We start from the raw sequence: 17695 nt of genomic DNA on the forward strand, positions 1-17695 counted from the left end.
GTAATAATAAATAAGAAAACAATATCACTAAAGTTTAATGTCTCAAGTCAGGATGTTGTTGCTGGTTTTTCAAAATATATTTTTTGTACGATCCAAATATAAATGTTTTGGCCGTGGTATGTTTTCATGAGCCTTTTCTACGTCTATAAATAAATAATTTATACATGTATAAATGACTCTACACACCTGACTATATCTGAAAGTATGAACCTAAGATCTCCACGCCTTATCCTTTCTGTTTGGTTTCTATTAGACAGACTATATCCATTTTATATTGTTCGATTTCCTTTACCACTGCTTTTGTTTCGTCGATATCCCTTGATTGTTCCAAGATTCTAATTCCATAATACTTTTATTTTGCTTGGATCGTCGTTTCTCCCGTATTTGAAATTTCCTGCTAGGTTTTTTACAAGGTTAATTTTTTATGAGTGGTGAGAAGTCAACCCCCAATCTGGAGAACCTTTTTCTTCTTCTTGTGCCACTCCCGTCGGAGATTGGAAATCATCAAGGCTACCCTGACTTGGTTTACAGCTGACCTAAAAAATTCATTAGTGGTGCAGCCAAACCACTCTCTCAAATTCCGCAACCTAAAAAATTCATTAGTGGTGCAGCCAAACCACTCTCTCAAATTCCGCAACCATGACATTCTTCTACGGCCTGGATTCCGTTTTCTGGAGAACCAGATTTTACTTATTTATTCTCTTAGCCGATCAATCCCAGACTTGTGGTACCAGTTCGCCATTTACCCCCTCTCATCTGCTACATGGCGCAGAACCATTTCACGCCACGTTCTCGGTGGTTTTGCAGCAAGTACCTTCGAAGACGTGAAAGTAGGATTTGCTGGCAAAACTGAGTTCTGTTCCTATTACTCCTAACTTAATAGCTAGGCAACAGTGGACTTTTCTCAGATTTTTTATATTAATAGCTTGGCAACGGCAGTCCAATTAGACTCCACCAGCCTTAAATGTACATTAAACTCGGCAGGCTTCCGTGTTGAACTTCGTCGATTGTCACTATGCCGAGCTTTCGACATCCCTTCTGACGACTTCGTCAGGGCTTTAGGGGGTCTCAGTCTGTCGAGCCCCCAGACACTACTATCTTCCTGTATAAATAATTATGTAAATGTTTACATTATTGAATAGAGAATTAAAGAACCTTTCAAATGAGCTACCACACGGCCCTTATTCTCATTTAAAAAAATCATCGATTACGTCATCACGCCCAGACGGATGACGTCACTAGTATACCATATATGTCACAATATCATATCATTTAAAAATAAAAATTGACCTGTTTCGGGTTTTTTCCTCTAAGTCGCCGGTTTACGAAATAACGAATTTATTCCTTTCATTTGCACCATACTGTATACACATGCAACGGTGGAAAATAGTGTCGCGTACGCGTGATTAGAAATTAAAAAACAAAGGAGTTCTGAATACTGTATTGCAAAAAACTCTTTGGGATTTCATCAATCGATGTTTAAAGAATATCTACCTACCTACCTTGGCAACATTCAAATTTTAAGTTTTTCACATAGTTTTTGAAGGTTAAAAATGGCCGATTTCGCAATTTTTTCAATTTTTAATCGCTTATATGTCAAAAACTATCAACTTTAGAGACAAATCACTCAAGACCTTTTCTGTTTGGAATTATCCAAAAAATCTAAGAAAACTTTGTTCCATGCCAAAAAAAATAATTTTAGGAAAAAAACAAAAAAAAAACGTTTAAAAAATTTTTGACCAATTTTTGGTCCTGGCAACATGCAAATTTGTTAAAAGGGGTTCTTTTTGAGTAAGATTGTGCAAACAATCTGAATCGGAATATTTTTCCTAGTGGATGCGCAGTGGCTTTCTGGACTACTAGTCGGTTCGCTAAACTCGACAAAACTGGCTAGTGATTTTAGTAGGTAATTTTTTTGTTTTTTGAGAATTTTGCCGAAATTGGCAAAATTACTAACTATTTAGTAATTATTAACTATTTAGAAATTATTTTTTGTCGAATTGGCAAAATTATTGACTAAAATCACTAACCAGTTGTGTCTGAGTTTAACGAACCGACAGTATATGAAATAATATTGTTTGGTATAAAAAATTATGGTCTGATATGTGCAATTACATCCTTCTAATAGAAAAAAATATTTGAAGATTTTTCTCAAATTATGGATACCAACAACATTTTCATTTATAACTCTTTTATTTTTAATTTGACGAAGAAAAGTTATTCTCCATAAAAAGCTCTTCATGTTCTAAGACTTATGATGCAACCATCATATATAAAATTTTATTAATTTTATACGAGGTATATAAAAAATATGAATTTCGATCAAGAGTAAACTACCTTTATACAGGGTGTAACAAAAATACAGGTCATAAATTTAATCTCATATTCTGGGACCAAAAATAGTTCGATTGAACCTAACTTACCGTAGTGAAAATGTGCACATAAAAAAGTTACAGCCCTTTGAAATTACAAAATGAAAATCGATTTTTTCCAATATATCGAAAACTATTACAGATTTTTTATTGAAAATGGACATGTGGCATTTTTATGGCAGTAGCATCTAAAGAAAAAATTATAGTGAAATTTGGACACCCCATAAAGACTTTATGGGGGTTTTGTTCCTTTAAACCCCTCCAAACTTTTGTGTACGTTCCAATTAAATTATCATTGTAGTACCATTAGTTAAACACCATGTTTTTAAAAAATTTTTGCCTTTTAGTAGTTTTCCGAAAAGTCAGTTTTTATCGAGATATTTTGAATATTTGTCAAATCCACCAAAATTTGTATATGGTTAAGTACGTTTATGGAGACTTGGTAATAATATTAAAATTTATTTATGATTTACATTTTTAGGTATTTTTTGAACCGTATTAAAAAAAGCCACATCTCGATAAAAGGTGCCTTCTCGAAAAAATACAAAGAGGCAAAAAAGTTTTAAAAACACTGTGTTTAACTAATGGTACTTCAGTAATAGTTTAATTGGAACGTACACAAACATTTGGGTGGTTTAAAGGGACAAAACCCTCATAAAAGTTTTATGTAAACATATTAAAAAAGAAACGCAACTCGATATAAACTACCTTATCGAAAAAATACTAAGAGGCAAAAAAGTTTTTAAAATATTGATTTTAAATAATGGTACCACAACAGTAATTTAATTGGGACGTACACAAAAGTTTAGGGGGGTTTAAGGGTACAAAACCCCCATAAAAATTTTTTGGGGTGCACAAATTTTACTATAATTTTTCTTTAAGATGTTCCTACCATATGAATGCAACATGTTCATTTTCAATAAAAAATCTCTAATAGTTTTCGATATATTCGAAAAAATCGATTTTTATTTTGTAACTTCAAAGGGCTGTAACTTTTTTTATGTGCATATTTGTACTACGGTAAGTTAGGTTCATTCGAACTATTTTTGGTCCCAAAATATGTAATTTAATTTATGACCTGTATTTTTGTTACACCCTGTAGTTCATAACATTTAAATTAGAATCAAGTATATTCAAATGGGAAATAAGCCACAATTTTACCTAAAAATGATTTTATTTTAACGTTTCGACGCCCAAGTCGGGTGTCGTTGTCAAAATACAAAATAATATTAAATAAACAAAAATGTTGTTGCTTAGTAAAAAATTCTTCTAATAATTTATTTAATCTTACTCATTTATATCGGCAATTCAGACACGTATTATACATTTTAAAGTAGACGACTTTAAAGATGATATTGCCAATATTGATGAGTTGCGTTCCTGGGACGACTTTACTAAAAGATAGTTCATTCGATTACATGAAATCAATCCCAACTCAAGAATAGCCGCCACAAAAAATCATAGCATGCGATATGTCTTTAAAAAGACAACCAAATGCAACGGTGGTACTGAAATTCTCGCGTTAGAGTTTCCATAGTAAATCACGAGGTAAAACCAGGAAAAACCTCGTGATACTATCCCGACATCTATAATGAACTATCTTTTAGTAAAGTCGTCCCAGGAACGCAACTCATCAATATTGGCAATATCATTTTTAAAGTCGTCTACTTTAAAATGTATAATACGTGTCTGAATTGCCGATATAAATGAGTCAGATTAAATAAATTATTAGAAGAATTTTTTACTAAGCAACAACATTTTTGTTTATTTAATATTATTTTGTATTTTGACAACGACACCCGACTTGGGCGTCGAAACGTTAAAATAAAATCATTTTTAGGTAAAATTGTGGCTTATTTCCCATTTGAATATACTTGATTATAAAAATGCCACAAGAAAATAGCTTCAGAAGAACATTTAAATTAGAATGATATAATTGCATATTAAAACATAATTATTAATTCTAAACTACTTTTAATAATAGCAATTTTCCATATTATGAATTAAAATACGTAAATATACAAAGTTTTCGTTATGATAATGCTCGCATTTTCAGCTTGTTTAATAATAACATTAAAAAATAATATTCGGCGGGATTTAATATTCACTTTTGTAATATTATGTTGTAAGATGTTGTGTTTATTTCTTGGATTTATACCCCTGTAGATATATCTATATATTTTTTTCTTTTTAGACGAAACCGGTAGCGTTTGCCGTCAGGACCAACGTTGCTTACGACGGCTCCGTTGATGATGATTCTCCGGTACACGGCTATGCCATTTCCTTCGAAGTTAGAGATTTTTTACATATTAAGGTAAGATTATATTATCCTTCAAATTTATATTTTTCTTTAAAATACCAGTAAAAATTTGGTTAAGATCAGTGAGAAGATAGTTGCTGTATGTGTATACTAAATGTATGAAGTGTACGTGTAATAGAGATAGATGAAATAATGTTGTACTTATATATCTTATGATGCATCTAATTGCTTTGACAAAATTTGTGAACCTAATAAAATACTGCTTTTTTATTTCGTAATATTTTATGTTGTGCTACTTTTATGCAAAAACGTAAAGCTATAAACCTGATTAAAAAAGATCAGCTATAAACCTGATTAAAAGGCATCAGTCGAATTAGTGTAATGTGTAAAATATACTTAAAAATAATTGATGGATTCGACCGTTACTTGATGGAAGTTCATTTTATCTAACAATAAAATACTGAAAACATTTGTTTTCTATACTTCCACAAAATTTATTACAACTATGTGACTAAAGCTGTTTCGGCAGAGTTCCTTTTTCAAGTGATTTACATTACTATGGATTTGCCTTTTTAAACTCTTTAACTGAAGAGGTTGAGGCGTGGGGAGCTGTTTATCTCGGGTTGGTCATTCATAATTATATCTGTATTTTTCAATTTATTATTTTCCATAGATTCTAATAAAGATAGCTTAAGACTTTTATTTTGAATATGCAGAATTTGAAACTGTTCATTAAAAGAATGATTATGATCTAGGTGAAGTGCGTAAAGTATGTAGAAGTGCCTGTTTTTCTATTGTTGAAAGCCCTTTTGTGTTCTGCTATCCAGTTTGACCGATGTATGTTTTCGGACAGTCACCACAAGTTAGTTTGTAAACACCACTCTGTAGTTGTTTTCTCTTTTGGCTCTTATGGTTCTTAATATATTTGCTTAAGTTGTTGTTATTTCTGAAAGCTGGTGTTATTCCTTTTTTATGTATCTGGCTATATTTGTTGTTATCTCGCCAGTATATGTGATAGAGCAGAAGGTACTGGGTAGTGTTGCCCAAAATCAGTCTTGGTCTTGCAGTCTTGGTCTTGTTCTTGCGTTTTGCAAGACCAAGACCAAGACCAAGACCGCCTAATTTGAGCAAGACCAAGACTTACCGTGCAAGATTTGAGCAAGAACAAGACTAAGCCTGCAAGACTCTTGCGTCTTGCAATTAGAACTGAGGGTCGTTTTATGAAGTATATTAGTTCGGGTATATTCTTAGGTAGGTACTTTATGAGAAGCAAAAAAATTTGTAAAATTGGACTTATGCGCCTTACGAACAATACCATAAACAAACATACATTCTTCGCTCTGAAATTAATTGTCCAGGTTTTGAGAATAACCGCCCTCTATTCTCTATTCATAAATTAATGTATCGAAACTTTTTAAAAATATGTCATATGCTGATAAAAATATACCTACCTAATAAGTAGTTCATTTTTTTTTTCTTAATTAGTTTTCTAGGAATTTAAACACCACAAAAATCATATCGATATATAGAATAGTAAGACTATTATGTATATTTTTTCTGCTGAGTGTGACTACGATAACGAGACAGACTAATAATAGATAATGCCGTGCCGGCTATACCGTGTAACCAAATACCCAAATATTTAGTATTTAACGATATTAGGTATACTGTCTACGAGGCATTCAACAAAGAAATATTTACAGTGAAATACATGGAAAACAAAAGGACATTTATAAGCTGTTTTTTCTGTAGGTAGTTAAATTAAATTGGTCATTTGTTTTATCAATCGACTGTTGTTCTTTTGTTACTCTTTGGTTGATAAACACTACTCCAAGAAAATTAAAAACGGGTCATTTTTTGTATCTCGAACTTCCTAAACTTGTTCGATTTAAGTGGTTGATAATTTTATTTGTTATTTATTTGATTCTAATGTTTGATAATGATATAGCCTTATTCTGTATAAATATCGCTGTAATAATATTGTTTCTAGACAGGTAAATTGTCATTGTTTACCGGGTGTACCAATCAAACTGTATTTTTTTTCTCAAAGTTCGCATCACCCTGTGGAATATTCTAGCATTTATAAAATATTGAAATTAAAACCCAACTATAGCCTCATATTTTCTTAACATTTTGTTTTTTGATTCATTCGCTTATGTGGATAATAAAAAGTTAGGTACTTTTTTAACTAGCCATGTTTTTCATCAATACAGGTTATTTTTAAATAAGTATGGCCAACTTTAAGGGGTAATTCTGCACGAAAAATAATTTGACAGTTTGCTTTATAAATGTATGTTCGCAAATGCTTCGTTTCCGAAATAGGGGGTGTTAAAATTTTTCTTACAAACTGACGATTTATTTATTGATCTAAAACCGGTTGAGATATGCAAATGAAATTTGGTTGGTTTTAAGAGGTAGTAATTACGCATTTTGACATACAATTTTAAGAATTTAATACTCACCATTGGCGCGCATACGGGTAACATGACCCGTTTGTTTAGAATTACCCTTTAAAATTTGCCATACTTATTTAAAAACACTCTGTATTGATGAAAAACATGGCTAGTTGTTAAAATACCTAACTTTAATGTTATCCAACATAAGCGAATGAAAAAAAAAATATTAAAAAAATATCAGACTGTAGTTGGGTTTTAATTTCAGTATTTTATAAATGATAGAATATTCCACAGGATGATGCTAACTTTGAGAAAAAAACACAGTTTTATTGGTACACTCATTAGCACCGATAAGTTATCGGGTACCTATACAATGTCAATTTAACTTCTAGTAACAATATTATTACAGCGATATTGTTAACGAATAAGGCTATATAATATTAAAAAATCATTTAAATCAGACAACATGTTTAGGAAATTCGAGACATCAAAAATGACCCATTTTTAAGGAGGTGCCTTAGTTTCTTGGAGAAGTGTATAATTCTCGGTTTGATATTCGGTATCATACCAAAATGAGAACTGGCATTAACATATGAAGGGCCAGGGGAAAGAACGATGAATGTCTATCTGCAAGCATTTTCGGTAAAATGAGAAATAAAGTTACATATTCATTGTTTTTACCCCTTGCGTCCAATCTTGTGACGTGATTTTAAGACGATTATCATATTTATTTCGCCTTGTCCTTTCACAGGTTGATAGTACTCTTTCAAAGCTAACAGATTGCACAAAAATCTCAAAATGACCAAAAATTGGCATTCATCCTTTTTCCCTCTGACCCCTCATATTGTGCACATCTGTCACCGAATTGAATGTTTTTTAAATCACACATTGTTAATTGCAAATACTCGAAAAAATACGTAAGTTCCTAATAAGTTCCGTTAGTTGGAACATAGACACGGATCGCTTAGATCGTAGGTTCAAACCCCACCCGGTGTCAGTTGTTTAGATATTTATTAATTTGGTTGGTCTTTACTATGGCTGTGATATTAAAGCTTAAAATTGACCTACTCTGTTACGTTGTTCTAAGATATGTAATAGGCTAATGAGCAACTGCGAGACTTGCAAGACTCTTGCTGCAAGACCAAGACCTGGAGCGCAATACCAAGACCAATACCAAGACCAGGTGTACTGTCGCAAGACCAAGATCAAGACTCTCTAAGTCTCGTCTTGGTCTTGCATTTGGGCAAGTACTGGGTTCTTTCTGTGGTGGTGGATAGACTAATTGCAGGGCTTTCTTATGGAGTTTTTGGCTTAAAATTTTGTTCATTGTTTGTTCGTTATAGCCATTGTTTACTGCTATCTGTTTAATGATGTTCAGTTCCATCTCGAAGTTATTTTTTGACATGGGAATTTCTGTCAGTATATGTATCATGCTATGGTAGGCTGCTAATTTGTGTTGTGTAGGATGGTATGATTGTGTATAGTTGTGTCAGTGTGGGTAGGTTTATGATATACGGAGAACTCATGTTTATTGTGTAGTCTGCTAATTGTCGCATCTAGAAAGTTTATGGACTTATTTTGTTGTGTTTCTATTGTAAATTCAATATTACTATGAAGTGAATTATTGTATGATAGAAATTGGTCAAGTTGCCTATCAGTTCCTCTAATGCATATTAGTATATCATCAACTCGAGACAAACAGCTCCCCACTCATCAACCTCTTCAATTAAAGACTTTAAAAAGGCAAACCCATAGTAATCTAAATCACTTGAGAAAAGCACTCTGCCAAAACAGCTGTAGTCACATAGTTGTAATAAATTTTTTAGAAGTATAGAAAACAAACGTTTTCAGTATTTTATTGTTAGATACTTAAAAATTATTAACAATAGATTCTTCTCCTTCTCGTAGTGCCTATCCGTTTCGGATGTTGGCGGTCATCATGGCAGTCTTAGTCTGGGCTGATTATCGGAGAATAGGCCATTTTTGGGAAAAGTTATTTACCAGCAATTTTATTGCTGGAATCGAATCTTATGACTGTATATTTTAATAATATAGGTACGCAAAGTCCTCAGATAGTGTGCTACTTATTTTATAAACAAAATGGCGCCCGAAAATCGTGTTTTTTCAATTATTGCTCTATAACTCCGAAGATTTTAAATTTACAACAAAAACACCCAAATAAAAATTCACCGCGATTAAATTCTGCATAGAGACGTGTTTTTCCCGATCTGCTCCGATGAAAATTTTTCTCGGAAAATGCAGGTTTTCCCAACAAAATCTTTAATTTTCAAATAAAGTTTTAGATAAGTAATTATCTACCAATAATTAAATCATTTGGTGACTTAAAATCCTTCTTGGTTTAGATTGTAGTTCCAGAAGCTGATGAAAATTAAACGAATATTTTAGCAACAATTCAATTGTTAATTAATAAATTACGGTCGCAATAATAACCAAAATAATTATGATACACTGATCAAACTTTGAAATCTTATAAAGATGAGATGCCTATTTAACATTTTGTCGACAAAATATACATTTTTTATTTTTTTGCATAATCTTTAAATGTTAAAAAAAATAGTTATAAACAAATTAACGTTTCTCAGACAGTTTTTATTATATTGTAATTTTAAAACATAGCTAAAATGCGCATTTTAAATATCTTGAAAATGAATGCTTTAAAACTTTTTTGCAACGATTTGCAAAAAAGTTATGAAACAGCAAAATAAACATACAATTACTACGGTGTTTATAATTTTTTTTAATTCTTTCAAAGCGTAGAAGTGAGTTTAAAGTACAAGCTAATTATTTACAAAAAATATCGATTATCAGTTTAATGATTATATTTTAATTAAAGATTATATATATATTTTTTTGTAATTTACACGCGCGAAAGTAGAATAATACAGTACTGTAGCTAAAATTTTCACTCGGATCGACGACCGGCCGCGCCAGACGTACACTTTTATAAAAATAATGTATGCTGCCTGTCAGTCGCTTCGAGTGAACATTTTAGCTCCGACTCTGTATCAGGCCTACTTTTGCGCTAAAAATTACAAAATAAAGTATTTTTAATCTTTGATTAAAATATAACCATTGCACTAATTTTTGACATTCTTTGTGAATAATTAGATTGTACAATAGACTCACTTTTAAGCTTTGAAACAATTAAAACAAATCATAAATAACGGAGAATTCATATATTTACTTTGCTGTTTCATAACTTTTTTGCAAATGGTTGGTAATTTTTTTAAAGCATTCATTTTCAAGACATATGAAATACGCATTTTAAGTATTTTATAAAATTAGAATATAATAAACAATTTCTGAGAAATGTTAATTTTTTTATAACAATTTTTTTAAAGATTATGCAAAAAAATTAAAACTTTATATTTTGTCGACAAAATATTAAATAGGCATCACACCTTTATAATCTTTCTAAGTTTGATCAATGTCCCATGATTATTTTGGTTGTTATTGCGACTGTAAATTGTTAATTAACAATTGAATTTTTGCTAAAATATTCGTTTCATTTTCACCGGCTTCTGAATTTATTATCTATACCAAGAAAGCTTTTATTTCACCAAGCTATATAATTATTGATAAATAATTACTGGCCCAAAAAATGTATTTGAAAATTCGAGATTTTGTTGGGAAAACCCACATTTTCCGAGGAAAATTTTCGTCGGAGCAAATCGGAAAAAACATATATCTATGCAGAATTTAATTGCGGTGAATTTTTATTTGTGTATTTTTGTTGTAAAGTTAAAATCTTCGGAGTTATAGAGAAATAATTGAAAAAAATACGATTTGTCGGCGCCATTTTGTTTATAAAAAAAGTAGCACACTATCTGCGGACTTTGCATACCTATATTAATAATATACAGGATCTTATAATTCGATTCCAGCAATAAAATTGCTGGTAAATAACCTTTCTTTGTACTTTACTAATTAGACCAGCGTATTATACCTATTTTTTTTTTCAAAATTTAAAGATTATGCAAAAAAAAGAAAAATTTATATTTTGTCGATAAAATATTAAATAAGCATCTCATCTTTATAATCTTTATAAGTTTGATCAATGTATCATGATTATTTTGGTTATTATTGTAAATTGTTAATTAACAATTGAATTGTTGCTAAAATATTCGTTTAATTTTCACCGGCTTCTGGAATTACAATCTATACCAAGAAAGCTTTGATGTCACTAAGTTATTTAATTATTGATTAATAATTACTTACCTAAAACTTTATTTGAAAAGTAGAGTTTTTGTTAGGAAAACCCGCATTTTCCGAGGAAAATTTTCGTCGGAGCAAATCGTGAAAACCATATCTCTATGCAGAATTTACTTGCGGTGAATTTTTATTTGGGTGTTTTTGTTGTAAAGTTAAAATATTCGGAGTTATAGAGCAATAATTGAGAAAAATACGATTTGTCGGCGCCATTTTGTTTATAAAAAAAGTAGCACACTATCTGCGGACTTTGCATACCTATATTATTAATATATAGGATCTTATAATTCGATTCTAGCAATAAAATTGCTGGTAAATAACTTTTCCATGCATTTTGCTAATTAGCCCAGAGTAGTCTATAGTTTGAATACTGATGCTCTGAAAAGATGTTTGTAGTTGTTTTGTTGAACCAAGTACCCACGTACATTTTTCAACCAGGAAATCCTTCGACTTCCTGATCCTTCTTTTTCTTCTACTTTGCCCTGTAAGATTAGTTGCAGCAATCCATGTCTTTATTCCTCATGATGTGACCGAGGTATTCCATTGTGGCTGCTACTGTGGTTAACAGTAGCAGCCACAATTTTCTTTCTTTCTTTCTTTTTCTTTTTGTATTCTTAATAAAACACCGTGATTAGTAACATGATCGGTATAAGATATCTTCAGGAATCGACTATACTATAAAGCCACATTTCAAAAGCCTCATTTTCCTTGCAGGGACGCCGGCGTCCTCAACTCAACTCCGTACAACAGTATAGGAAAGATATAACATCGTAGTAACCTGATTTATATGTGATTTATATGGGCATTGAAAAGTCATGACATTTGAATAGCTTAACCATTTTCTCATACACCTTGTAGTATGTGTATCAGATGTTTGGCTTCGAACCATGGTATCATTGTTTAATTAATGTATCTTGGTAAATTAGGGTATTTTCTCTCTTATCACTTTTTAAAAATATTTCTCCATTATGTTAGATATATTTTATATTATTATGTTATTGCATCTTTATTTCTTATCTTAATGTTCTGAAAAAGCTCCAACTCTCAAAGCTTTTTAAAATACCTTATCTGAAATTCTGAAAACATTTATACCGAGTTGTAATATTTATTCCCTAATTCAAAAACGTAGTAAAGTTGAGATTCTGTGCTATCGTTGGAAAATAGGTTATTGTTGTAGACGTATTTGTTTTGGAGCACACTTACAACGATCATCAATTAGATATAGATAAAACACTTAAAAACCTGATGTTAAAATAGATATCGAAAAGTAGTTGTACAAATGAGTAATTTTTCCATTTGCGTAATACCTAATAGTGCAGTATTTATTGCATCATATTGAACAAATAAGATTATATATTTACGTCAAGTACAATCAAAGAAAAACAACTGCAAAAATTAAAACTGGATCAAGGATGTCTGAGGGATTTAAGGTCACAAAAGGATTGAAGCAGGGTTGTTGTATTTAGGCTACCCTTTTTAAAATTTATCTGGAACAAGCACTCAAGCTGTGGAAAAGAAAATGTAATGGCATGGGAATCCCTCTCAATGACGATACAACACTATACACTTTATGTTTCGCTGACGACCAAATTCTGATTGTTCAGGATCATGACGACTTGAGTTACATGACGTGGAAGCTAATAGAACAATATAACAAATGGGGTCTCGAAGTCAACATTAAGAAAACTGAAGCCATGTGTATTGGAGGGACAAAGCCGTCCATTACATTAGACGATGGGGTAGAAATTAAACACTGTGATGAATACAAGTACCTGGGCATGAAGATAACTCAAGATCGAACACTCGATGCTGCTAAAAAAGACAGAAACATACAGGATAGAAAAGCCATATCTATGATGAACGGCATTCTATGGGACCAAACAATATCTAAAGTGAACAAACAGCTCATATACAATACCATACTTAAAACTGTAATCACATATATCAGTGAAGTTAGGCTACTGAAACAAAGAACGGAGAAAATGTTACTAGTAAATAACAGAAATAGTCTTCTGGGGAAGAGCAGCAGGCAAATCAAGAAGAGATCGGATACCAAATGAGAGAATACGAGAAATGTTGGAAGTCACACATACAGTAATTAATGACATAAAAACAAAACAAGCAGTATGGTACGGCTATGTACAGAGAATGCCAGATGACAGGATCCCTAAACAGATTTTGGCATGGACACCACAAGGAAGAAGAAAAAGAGTAAGACCAAGAAGAAGCTGGAGGGAGGGAATTGAAAAAGTACTAGAGGAAAGAGAAATCCCTTCAGGTCTATGGTTAAACCGAAAGGCATCGGAGTAATACAGTCAAAGAAAAAGTTGTGATAAAAGACATAAACGTTTTAGATTTTGAAAAAAAATGCTTTAGAACCCCCATGTAGGCCCTATAGGTACTACGCCAGTGTGCTCCAGGCAACTCCAGTAATGGTCCAGTAGAATTCGTAATTGGTTTACAAGAAAATGATGTTCAGAATTAATATTATTAGCTCCAGGATCAAGAATAGAGCCTTTTTGAAGATGAGAAAATATCTGAGTAACCAAAGAGTCAATCTGCAAATCCGATATCCAATGGTAAAATTTTATCTTCTTCTTTAAGTACCGTGCCCAAATTTTAGGTGTGGGTAGCTTCCATGACAATTTTCTGATATCATTCTCGATCTTCCGCGGCATGTAACAATTCATCTGACTCCATTGGCTAAGATTTCTGCGCCAACCAATTCCTCTGATTCCGTCGATCTTTCCGTTGAGTATGAACTGCAGTATCGAGTATCTTCTACCTCTCATTATATGAGAGATATTCAAGTTTTCTCTTTTTTATCATCTTCATCAAGTCACCTTCGCCTTGACCTACTCTGTTTAAGATTTCTCTGTTTGACATACGTGGAACCCATGATATTCTGAGCATTCTACGATATGACCACATCTCGAATGGTTCTAATTTGTTCATCATATTAACCTTCATGATTCAGGTTTCATATCCATGCAGGATACACATAACATTTTATGAACTTGATACTTAGTTGTAAGTTCAGCTGAGAATTGCTCAAAATGTTATATACACTTCTATTCTTCTTTATGGTGTCGAAGCTTGAACTGTTAATGTTGACTTAATGAGAAAGCCAGAAGTTTTTGAGATGTAACATTTTAAGGGATTTTTGAAAATAGCATGGACCGATCATATTACAAACGAAATGGTATTGTACAAAATGAGAAAAGACAGAGAACTTTTGACCACCATTAAAAGGAGAAAAACAGCATATTTGGGACTCATACTTAGAAATGATAAGTACGAGTTGTTGCAGCTTATTATGAAGGGAAACATCAAAGAATAAACGGGTCCTATTAGACTACAAAAATATCCTGGCTGAGAAACCAGTTAATGTACCACCATTAAGAAGGACAAAAAAATTACACTTTCTTCAAATAAACTTTTTTATCCGATGCCTAGATTCTGTGTCATTTTGGAACTACTAATGAAATAAAAAAATTTAGTAGTTCCAAAATGACACAAAATCTAGGCATCGGATAAAAAAGTTTATTTGAAGAAAATGTATTTTTTTGTTCTTCTTAATGGCGGTACAGGCTGGTTTTTTTAATATTGTATTTAATTACAGAGTAATTTCCAAATATTAATATAATTTTAAAATTGGGCTCTGTACCGCCATTCTTTATTACATTACAAATACGTGTGGAAATGTATTTATTTCCTCTTTTACATAAAGTAAACATTTATAGATATATAGGCAGTAGAAAGTTAAAATTTGATGTTTAATAAAAATTGGTTTACAAGATTGTTGATAATCCAAATTAAAAATTTTACGGATAACTTTTTTGGGTAATGAACACTTTGGTACTATCTACTGAGTTCCCCCATAAAATTACATTATAGCACATGTGGCAAAGGCTATATTAAACGTTTATTAATGCCGATATGGGTAGTGTGTTTTTAATTCTAGATATAGCATAAAAAGCTTTATTCAATTTCATGTTCACTGAATTCACTTGCTCTGACCATTTCAGATTACAATCAATGAACACACCCAAAAACTTTGTAGAGTGAGTGGAAGATAACGTATTGCAGGGGCGTAACTACGATGTTGGGGGCCCCGGGGCAAACGTGATCTGGGGGCCCCCTCCGTGGGGTCTGGGGTTTATCCCCCAGCGGAATGGGGGTGTCCGGAAAAATGCTTGATATTTAACCCCTTGAAAACTCATTTTAATGCATTTCATGACTGAAGTTTCTTGTACCTACATATTGCTATTTTAGTTGACCAACATAAAAAATTTTGAAATCACCTTATTTTAAGTTAAATAGTTTGGCAAGTAAATACCATCTTATCTGTTTTATGCAAGTACATTGTTCGGCTACAATGTGGTTCATTTCACGTACCAATATGTGGCCTGGGGCAAATTGGTTAAGACAGTATAGCTGGGATGGGGGGATCATATTCCGGTTGCCTTTTAGTTTTTATTTCTCCAAAATGACTAATTTTCTCAGTATCAAATTTATATCTTTACGAAAGGTCTCAGGAGCCCCAGCTTAGCCCGGGCATCCTCTTCCAATGGCATTTTAGGTTTTATTACGCCAAAATCACTAATTTCCTAGGTAATAATTTAAATTTTTATGTTATCGTCTCGGTGGCCCCAGCTTAGCTCCCTCAACTTTATGTTCGCTTTGTATCAACTTTATGTATCGGCTTTTAAAATACATATTTTTATTTTCCTCGTTAAAATCTATGCACGGCCAACCAAACGAGGGCCCCTGCGGGGCCCCTTTTGACCGGGGGCCCCGGGGCACTGCCCCGGTTGGTAGATGAGTTGTATGAATGAAAATAAATAATTTCTGTCTTGTCAATGTTTAATATTAGTCTGTTGGTATTACACCAGCATATAAAGCAGTCAACAACAGTCTTCATTGTCATTTTTAATTCCTCAAGTGTACGTGCAGAGATTATTAACGAGGTATCGTCAGCAAACATTGATATTATAAGTGCCCTTATGTGATCTGGTAGATCGTTAATAAAAATTAGGAATAATAATGGTCCCAGCACGGATCCCTGTGGTACTCCTTTATTTGTCGTGTATGGTTCTGAGCTTGATTCTTTAATTTTAACAACACTCTTCCTGTCACTTAAGAAATTTATTTCATCATACACATATTATTACATCACACTTCAATCCAATGTAATCACAATCAAACATCGACACATAGCTACCCATCCAGCTTCGGGTCGGAGATGGCAACTACCGCTCACTGCGGTTACAGTTCCGGCAAAGCATATTTTTAGTCCAAAGTACCTTTGCCACGGCAGAGTTTCAACTCACTCCATTGCATAACTGCCGTTTGAGTTCCCTCCCAGTTCAGTACACCGAGTGGAACTGATTTCGTGATTTTTCTTTCTCTTCTTAAGTGCTCTCTCGGTAGCCATCACTCCTTGGTTCCGTGGGAGAGGTGGCACGTAGTATCGAAGCGCTTACGTTTGCCTTCTGACGAGCTGTTGAATGCCGTGTGGATTGATATCGTTGCACAATCAGCTTTTTTCCATTGTAAAGTTTATGAAATGATACGTTTTGAAAATCTATTTATAGTACTATCTTACCAAGAGACTTATTTTGATTTATTTATGTTACAGGAGAAGTACGACAACAACTGGTGGATCGGCCGCTTGGTCAAAGAAGGCTGCGACATCGGTTTCATTCCCTCTCCCGTCAAATTGGAGAACCTGCGGCTGCAGCAGGTGCAAACGCGGACGACGAAACTCTACTCGAGCAAGACCAGCTCGAGCTCGAACATCGGCGCCTCCGCCGGTAACGATGTTTCCAGAGGTAGCACTCCTCCCACACCCGGTATGTCTTGTCCTATCCGGAAAATCACTGTGTCGGGTCTAGAGATGGGCGGGTAAACAGACCTGTGATTTTTACACTGATATCGCATCGACCACTGACCGCACATTTTATCAGTTATCAGAAAAAGTGAACTAACTCGTGATTTCAATGTCATATAACATACACACCCATGACATTTAGTAATAATTCCAAAAAGAATTAGTCACAAATAATTTTTATAAGACGTTGTTTCACAGGTATCTTAAATTTTCAAAAGCCGTTTCGTACAAAATATGAGAATGTTTAACACTTATACACAAAAGAAAATGAGATTTCTTCAATATACTCATATAATTTACTTTGGCAACTACAAAATCCTAAGTGTGTGACTCATCAAACTAATCGCTGCATTTGGTGAAACAAATCTCTTTTGGTAATGTTAGAAACAGTGACTCCAACCAATAATTTAGTATTTTTCCTTCATTGTAAATTTTGTTAAAGAAAGTAGTTAAGTAGGTAATGTTTTCCTCATCCAAAATTTTAAGTAGCTCAGCAGGGATTTGATCTGGTCCAGGTGCTTTATTATTTTTGGCTTGCTGTATT

General features: G+C 32.9%; 1 protein-coding gene across 5 annotated transcripts in view; it reads left to right on the top strand.

The window, feature by feature from the left end:
- The window catches only part of LOC114326319 (voltage-dependent L-type calcium channel subunit beta-2), a 143742-nt gene that overhangs the window by 70375 nt on the left and 55672 nt on the right, over positions 1 to 17695 (top strand). For 4 of the 5 annotated variants that reach the window (XM_028274639.2, XM_028274643.2, XM_028274647.2 and 1 more), the window contains 2 exons: positions 4567 to 4686; positions 16900 to 17113. In XM_028274639.2, the coding sequence (XP_028130440.1) occupies positions 4567 to 4686; positions 16900 to 17113 (334 nt within the window). The remainder of the gene's footprint in view (positions 1 to 4566; positions 4687 to 16899; positions 17114 to 17695) is intronic. The other variant, XM_050654204.1, reaches the window with a different exon arrangement.

The sequence above is a fragment of the Diabrotica virgifera genome, chromosome 6 (assembly GCF_917563875.1).
Source record: "Diabrotica virgifera virgifera chromosome 6, PGI_DIABVI_V3a".
Classification (NCBI taxonomy): domain Eukaryota; kingdom Metazoa; phylum Arthropoda; class Insecta; order Coleoptera; family Chrysomelidae; genus Diabrotica; species Diabrotica virgifera.